Source organism: Vulpes lagopus, chromosome 7 (assembly GCF_018345385.1).
Source record: "Vulpes lagopus strain Blue_001 chromosome 7, ASM1834538v1, whole genome shotgun sequence".
NCBI classification, from domain to species: domain Eukaryota; kingdom Metazoa; phylum Chordata; class Mammalia; order Carnivora; family Canidae; genus Vulpes; species Vulpes lagopus.
In genome coordinates this window covers 6,774,173-6,783,048 of record NC_054830.1, presented here as the reverse complement: position 1 = coordinate 6,783,048, position 8,876 = coordinate 6,774,173, and the positions used below count along the sequence as shown (strand labels likewise).

The 8,876-nt window shown below is 40.0% G+C and overlaps 1 protein-coding gene across 1 annotated transcript; it reads left to right on the top strand.

Moving 5' to 3' along the window:
- Positions 1 to 288: 288 nt before the first annotated feature.
- Positions 289 to 1,281, top strand: LOC121495717 (putative gustatory receptor clone PTE01). Its single transcript, XM_041763586.1, has one exon. It carries the CDS (start codon positions 289 to 291, stop codon positions 1,279 to 1,281), a length of 993 nt encoding a protein of 330 aa, XP_041619520.1.
- Positions 1,282 to 8,876: the final 7,595 nt, after the last annotated feature.

The window sequence follows — 8,876 nt, the reverse complement described above, 5'->3', positions numbered from 1 at the left end:
GATCCCGAAAAGAATATTTATTTGGCATGTTTCTTAAAAGACTATTTTATGGTGATCATGGATTTATCACTTAGCTCTAAGTGTTCTTGCTCCTCTAACATTCTTCAGTTCTGTGTCTTTAAAGTATGTGTATAGAGAGGTGAATAACACAGAAACCAATGAGGAAACAGTTCAAGAAAATTGGGTTTGAGACACAGAACTATTGCTAAAGGTACTGGAACGTATGGCTCCAAGTGTGAATATTTTACTTGTTAATTGCTTGAATACACAATATGGACACAGTGCTGGATGCTCATTTACTTGTTTCACTTTTCCAACCCTCTTTTCTTTTTTAAAAGGTGTCCAAGCTACATTGAACCACAAAATCTAACAAGTGTATCAGAGTTCTTCCTCATGGGCCTCTCAGATGATCCAGAACTGCAGCCCCTCCTCTTTGGGCTGTTCCTGTCCATGTACCTGGTCACCGTGCTTGGGAACCTGCTCATCATCCTGGCCGTCAGCTCTGACTCCCACCTCCACACCCCCATGTACTTCTTCCTCTCCAACCTGTCCTTGGCTGACATCAGTTTCACCTCTACCACAGTCCCCAAGATGATCATGGACATCCAAACTCAGAGCAGAGTCATCTCCTATGTGGGTTGCCTGACTCAAATGTCTTTTTTTATGCTTTTTGGATGTTTGGATAGTCTCCTCCTGGCTGTGATGGCGTATGACCGGTTTGTGGCCATCTGTCACCCCCTGCACTACTTGATCATCATGAACCCCCGCCTCTGTGGCTTATTGGTTTTGGCGTCATTTTTAATCAGCCTGTTGGTCTCCCAGATGCACAATTCAGTTGTGTTACAACTTACTTACTTCAAGGATGTGGAAATTTCTCATTTCTTCTGTGATCCTTCTCAACTCCTCAACCTTGCCTGTTCTGACACTTTTATCAATAACATAGTCATGTATTTTGTTGGTGCCATCTCTGGCTTTCTTCCTATTTCAGGGATCTTTTTCTCCTACTATAAAATTGTTTCCTCCATTCTGAGAGTCCCATCCACAGGTGGGAGATACAAAGCCTTCTCTACCTGTGGCTCCCACCTGTCAGTTGTTTGCTTATTTTATGGAACAGGCCTTGGGGTGTACCTTAGTTCAGCTGTCTCACTTTCTCCCAGGAAGGATGCAGTGGCCTCAGTGGTGTATACTGTGGTCACCCCCATGCTGAACCCTTTCATCTACAGCCTGAGGAACAGGGACATCAAAAGGGCCATGTGGAGGCTCTTCAGTAAAACAATCTAATCGCAGTACCTCTGCCATCCATTTGAAGTGTAGGTTGGAATGCAGCAAAACTAAACACCTAGGAGTGCCTGGGTGGCTCAATCCATTAAGTGTCTGCCTTTGGCTCAAGTCATGATCTCGATCCCAAGGCTGAGCCCTGAGTTGGGCTCTCTGCTCAGTGGGGAGCCTGTTTCTTCCTCTCCATCTCCCTCTGTCCCTTCCCCCTCATGCTCTCTCTTTCCCCCACCCCTCAAATAAACAAAACATTTTAAAAACAAACAAAAAACTAAACATGTAGACCTGCAAATTCTAAGGTTCTCACCACATCATTTTTGTAGTTGTCGTGGCTTTCATCCTTTTCCTTGCTTAACATTTGGAAATTGCTTTTTTTTCATGTCTTAAATGGGACTGAGGGAGTATGCTGGGGTCCTTTGTATATGACAGTCACTGCATGACTGAACCTTACTTTAAAAAATATTTTATTTATCTATTCATGAAAGACACAGAGAGAGAGGCTGAGACATAGGCAGAGGGAGAGCAGGCTCCCTGTGGGGAGCCTGATGTGGGACTCCACCCTAGGACCCCGGGATCATGACCTGAGCCAAAGGCAGATGCTCAACCACAGAGCCACCCAGGTGCCCCTGACTGAATCTTATTAGATCTATGGAGACTTTGTGCTTTATCATTGGTGACCCAAGCATCCCAGAAAAATGAGAAGTTCTTTTTATATATTTTAAATTCATATTTTTCCATAATTCTTGTGTATTTTCCATACATATTTCTTATCTATCCAATTGGTTGATGCAGGTTATGTGGGAGGATGCATGTCACTAGTTCTCAAACTTGGTATGCATGTATGTATGTATTTTCAAGTATAATTAACATACAGTGTTATATTAGTTTTAGGTGTACAATACTATGATTCAACAATTCTATACATTTCTTAGTGCTCATCAAGATAACTGTACTCTTCTTTAAAATTATTTATTTATTTATTTATTTATTTATTTATTTATTTATATATTTATTTATTTGAAAGAGAGAGCACAAGCAAGGAGTGGGGGTGGTAGGGGCAGAGGGAAAGGGAGAAGTACACTTCCTGCTCAGGGGGAACCCAACTCAAGGCTTGATCCTAGGACCCCAAGATCATTACCTGAGCCAAAGGCAGACACTTCATCAACTGAGCCAGCCTGGCACTCTAAGATAAGTAATCCTTAATCTTAATCCTCTTTATCTTTTTTCACCTATCCCTCTACCCACCTCTCCTCTGGGAGTCACTAGTTTGTTCTCTGTATTTAAAAGTCTGTTTTTTATTTTTTGTTTGTCTCTCTTTTCTTTGTTCATTTGTTTTGTTTCTTAAATTCCACATATGAGTGAAAGTATATAGCATTTGTTTTTCTCTGACTGACTTATTTAATTTATTGTTATACCCCATAGGTCCAACTCTTTTGTTGCAAATGGCAAGATTTCATTGTTTTTTTATGGTTGACTAATAATACATTTCATATATACACATAGTACACTTCCTTTTCTTCTTTATCCACTTATCTGTCGATGGACACGTGGGTTGCTTCCATATCTTGGCTATTGTAAATAATACTGCAATAAATACGGGAGTGCAAATATCTTTTTGAATTAGTGTTTTCATTTTCTTTGGGTAAATCCCTAATAATGGAGTTACTGGATTATATGATAATACTATTTTTAATTTTTTGAGGAACCTCTATACTGTTTTCACAGTGGTTGCATCAAATTGCATTCCTAACAATGGTGCATGAGGGTTTCATTTTCTTTTCTTTCTTTTCTTAAAAAATATGTTATTTATTTATTCATGAGATACAGAGAGATTGAGAGAGAGAGAGAGAGGCAGAGAGGCAGAGACACAGGCAGAGGGCAAAGCAGGCTCCATGCAGGGAGCCCAACCCGGGACTCGCTCCAGGTCTCCAGGATCACACCCTGGCCCGAAGGCGGCGCTAAAGGGCTGAGCCACCTGGGCTGCCCAGATTTCATTTTCTCTACATCCTCAACAATACTTGTTATTTCTTATGTTTTTGATTTTAGCCATCTGACAGGCATAAGGTAATTTGTATTTCTCTGATGATTATTGATGTTGTGCGTCTTTTCATGTATTTGTTGGCTATCTGTATGTGTTATTTGGAAAAATGCCTATTTTTAGTTGAAATTTTTTGGGGGTTTTGGTGTTAAGTTGTCTAAGTTCTTTTTTTTAAAAGATTTTATTTATTTATTCATGAGAGACACATACAGAGAGAGAGATTGGCAGAGACACAGGCAGAGGGAGAAGCAGGCTCCATGCAGGGAGCCTGATGCGGAACTTGATCCTGGGTCTTCAGGATCACGCCCTGGGCTGAAGGCAGGTGCCAAACTACTGAGCCATCCAGGGATCCCCAGTTGTATAAGTTCTTTACATATTTTGGGTACTTACCCCTTATTGGATATGGGGTAAATGTTCTCTACACTCATCTTTGACAGTAATTCTAATATCTCATCTCCTCACTCACTATGTTCATTTCAGTTTAATAATATTTTTTGCTATTGTCCAAATATTTTAGAAGGCTCCAATACTCATCTCCTCCCTCTCCAGTACACTCCTACTCATTTGCCCTTTCATCATGGATACTCATCATGGGAGAAGGAATTGGAAACTGGAAAAGAATAAAGCATATATCACATTTTATTGCACAAAAATAAATATCTTTGGTTTTCCTATTCTGTGTCCTGTGAATTCATCTTTACCATGACCCTAGTATCCTATCGCCCCTATTAATGTCTTTATACACTGTACTATGAAATAACTTCAGTCTAATACCACATTTTTGCTATGGATTATGTATTCTAAGTGCCTTAACACCCCATCCCTCCCTCTTATACCTATCTCTACATATCTACCATGTGTTCTCCCCTAGAAACACCCTCTGTCATACATCTACACACACACACAAGTAAATAGCATCCTTTCCTCTATATCCAATTTCATTATTCATTGAAGTTTTCTTCATATCACTTAATGACAAACCAATCTCCATGTTCCTCAGCAAAGAAATCTCTGAGTCAGGAAAGATGCATAGATAGAATTTGGAAGGTTACAATATACTACTATCCACACACATCTCAGTCTACCCACTAGAAAAAGCAGATAAATCAAAACCATAGTTTATTTATGTTTTCAAGGGCTGAGAACCCACAGAAGTCTAAAGAAAATATACTTTGGAGCCAGTTGACTCCTTTCTAACTAGCATAAGTCAGGACCACTGGGGATTTTTGTTAAATTTGGCCATGGAAAGGCTGCAAACTGGCTTACTGGTGGAGGGGCTCTTCTGGGATAGCAGAAATCAGGGAGTCTACTTGAGAAGTAGTAAAGCGGGGTCTGCAGAAATACCCAATGGAGAGGAAGTTCTACCCATTTGCCAATTTGTCTCCTGGGAATTTTTGTTGTGTGACAAATTTGGGACTATACTGGAAGGCAGACAGATATGACATGATTCTTGAAGTGCTTGGAGCACAAAGTTCTTGTAGAGGATGAGACTTATGTGGTGGACTGGGCCTGAGACGCTCCCTATGATCCCCAACTGCTGATTTTCTTGCTCTTGCATATGTCCCTCCCATTGAGTGTGAATTGAGTTGGACTTGCTTCCAACAATGAGAATGTGAAAGAAATGTTGAGAAGTAACTTCCAGGAATAGAGTGGGAAAAAAAATCTGGCTTTCTTCCTGCTACCTCTCCCTTGCTCTCTTGGTTGCTCCTGTTGACGGAACCCAATTTCCATGTTACAAGCTGCCCCATTAAGAGGCCCATGTATCTGGGAATCCTCGGGCCAATAGTCTACAAATGCATGAATCCTACCAACAGCCCTATGGGTGAGCTTTTAAGTGGACTTCTGCCAGTCAAGCCTTGAGATGATTACAGTTCTGGCAAACATCTTCATTGTAATATTATGAGAGGCTCTCTGAAGCATTTAAGTATCAGTTACCAAAAAAATATGTAAAAATCAATAGTTTTCTAATATACTAATATAATTCAATTAAAGATAAAACAGAACTAAAGTCATTCAAATTAGCAAAAAATAAACAAAACAGGTGAACATGGGGAAGAGAAGAAAAATAAAATAAGACAAAGAGGGAGGCAAGCCATAAGAGACTCTTAACTATAGGGAACAAACTGAGGACTACTGGAGGGGAGGTGGGTTGAGGGGTGGGTAATTGGGTGATAAGCATTAAGCAGGCGTGTGATGTAATGAGTACTGGGTGTTATATGCAAGTGATGAATCACTAAATTCTACCCTTGAAACTAATACTATACGATAAGTTAACTAACTTGAATTTAAATAAAATATTGAAAAAATAAAAATAAATAAAAATAACCTTGTGAATCTCCAACATATAAAGTGCCAATCCAAGCAACACCTATGGAAATGAAAATAGGAAGTTATCCTCTAAGGATAACTTAGAAATGGACTTAGAAAATGGAAATAATATCACATTTTTTGTATAGAAGACCTAATTCTGTCTCAATTTTATGATTCATATAATGGATTTACAGATATCAAAATCACACATTGAGTGATTCAATTGAAAAAAGTCTGAATTTCATGTTAGGATCCTACAACTTGGAAAAAGTAAGGAGTACAGCTGAGCTTCCTGAAGAGCGGAAGGAGCCAGATCCTTCTAAAAACATTCACCTGTTTCCCTTTCCTCTTCTATTGACATTAGCAAGTCCTGGAACATTTGGGTAGTTCAGTTGGTTGGGTGTTTGACTCCTGGTTTCGTCTTGGGTTGTGATCTCAGGGTCGTGGATGGAGCACCATGTCAGGATCCACTTTCAGTATGGAGTCTGCTTGAGATTCTCTCTCTCCCTTCATTAGCCCCTCCCACTGCATTCTCTAAATAAATAAATAAATAGATAAAATCTTTTTTTAAAAATGAAAAGAACATTATCAAGTCCTCAGAGATTGGGACAACATGGATCAATTGGCTAATTATGAGCTTTGTGCATTGAGCCTCCCAAGTTATACAATTGGAAATAATTGGTAGGTGCCTCCAGCTTTTTAGTTTGACAGTTCTATTATACTGGCTCCATACTTGTGTCTCCTCCCTTTGTGGACATCTGCATCAGAAGGTCTCAGCCAAGTCTGTCTTCCTGCCAGTCTTGAGGAGGGACCCTGAGCCTTCATCATATACCAGACAAGTGATCAGTACTCCTCAGTCATGCTCCAGCAGAGATGCATCCCAGCTCAGTAAGTGCTGAAGGAAACAGTGATTGGAGGAGGGAGTATCAGGAGAATTTTTTCCTCCTCCACAATAGAAACACTTGGTTTAGACAGATGGGAGGGCATCAGTATACAAACTTTCAGATGAGACCCCTGTGACATTTATTTTCTTGGTTCTGGTGGGGATGTGAGAACTCTCATTAAGAGTTCTGCTTCCAAAAAAAAAAAAAAAAAAAAAAGAGTTCTGCTTCCAGGGTGCCTGGGTAGCTCAGTTGGTTAAGCATCTGTCTTTGGCTCTTGTCATGATCCTGGGATCCAGTCCCACATTGGACTTCCTGCTCAATGGGGAGTCTGCTTCTCCCCTTCCCTCTGCTTATGCTCTCTCTCTCCCTCCCTCTCTCAAACAAGCAAACAAATAAATAAATAAATAAAATCTTTAAAAAAAAGAGTTCTGCTTCCACTCTCACTGACTCTGGTCTGGTTGGCCTCTCCCCCACCATAGCCAATGGATCTCTTCAACCTCTTGCCTAGGCTACTCCAAAATGATCATGAAGGAGATTATGATGATTGTAAGGAGAAGGATGCCATTGACCACTAACCACAACATAATGTACTTTTATTGAGAGCTTCCTAAATGCCAGGTTCTGAGGTATGTGTTTTACATATCTTATTTGATTTCATCTGGTTAATCTGTTCCAAATCATAAGTGCACACATTATTATTATTTTACACAAGATGAAAGGAATGCAGCATTTTATGTAACTTATAGCAGGTTGTGAATTAGAAAGGGTTGATGGCATGTTTGAATCTGGGCATCAGACCAGACTTTTCCTCTGCTAACCCCAAATGGTTATTTCACTTCCTTTAGGGGTTTCTGGCACACCACCATTGGAGAGCAGTAGATAGCACTTCCTGCTTCAGCTACAGGAAGAATGGCTGAGATCGCATGTAATGATCACAGAGAGTTGGCACATGATTATTCAGGGGAGATCTCTCTTTCTCTCTCTCTCCTGCTCCTGTTCCTGGATTTCACTTCAACTGTTCACTTTCTCCTCCATTCTTTTTTTTATGATTTTATTTATTTATTTGAGATAGACAAGGAGCAAGAGAGAGAGCAGAAGCAGGGGAGCAGAAGGAGAGGGAGAAGCAGGCTCCTCGTTGAGCAGGGAGCCTGACTTGGGGCTCAATCCCAGGATCTGGGATCATCCTGAACCAAATGCAGACGCTTAACTGACTGAGCCACCCAGGTGCCTCCCTCCTCCATTTTTATAGTCAGCCTACTCAATCATAAAAGGTGACATAACGTCAGAATCTTGGGGGTTCATTTCAACTCAGGAAATGGAAAATGGTTTAAAAATGTATCTCAGATGTGCCTATAGTTAAAACCTCTGTACATCTACTTAAAACTTTCAGAAATTCTGGAAACGAGGAAGTTTGTGGGATTCAGAGAATGATTATTTATTTATTTTTAAAGATTTTATTTATTTATTCATGAGAGACACAGAGAGGGAGAGAGAGAGAGAGAGAGAGGAAGAGACACAGGCAGAGAGAGAAGCAGGCCCCATGCTGGGAGCCCCACGTGGGACTCGATCCTGGGACTCCAGGAGTCTTTTGTCCAAAGACAAAAGTCTTCAGCCTTGGGCCAAAGGCAGGCGCTAAACCACTGAGCCACCTGGGCTGCCCAAGAATGATAATTTGATTTTGAATCCTATCTGCTCCATTTATTATTAGTGTGCTAGGGGGAAAATTCTTGGTATCTCTGAGACTTAGGGTTGTCATCTAAGTTGATCCCTAGTTGATACAGCTCAACTGAATAAGGGTTAAACAAATAATGGATGCCTTCTACGCAACAAATATGTGATGAATGCACAAAATAAGGGCAAATTAAAATTTAGATGTTTTATTACTAATAATGATAAAGGTTATGATTTCCCTACAGCCTTAACAGTATATTTCATTTTGTTTATACAAGTACATCTTTAGCATATGGAGAGAAACAACTGAGTCTCATCTATTTCTGAATCCTCAGAGCCTATGCCTTTTTGGCACAGAGGAAGCATCAGTTAAGACCTTTCCATTGTTCACAGAAACAAAGAAGAAAGTATTTTCATAGTTATCAATGTTGTTTGATTATGTGCACTTAACTAAACCACATTTATCAAAATTTGAAGTCTGCAAAAGCCAAGGATAGGAATTATATGCTAAATGACTTTTAAAAGACAACCATTAGAAATGACAAATACCCACCATTTGCTTCGATGTGGATGGACCTGCAGGGTATTATTCTGAGTGAAATATGTCAATCGGAAAAGGACAAACATTATATGGTCTCATTCATTTGGGGAATGTAAAAATTAGTGAAAGGGAATAAAGGAAAAGGAGAGAACATGAG

Bases quoted from the DNA above. Each gene is read 5' to 3' on its own strand.
- LOC121495717 (XM_041763586.1), top strand. From the start codon at position 289: ATGCTCATTTACTTGTTTCACTTTTCCAACCCTCTTTTCTTTTTTAAA.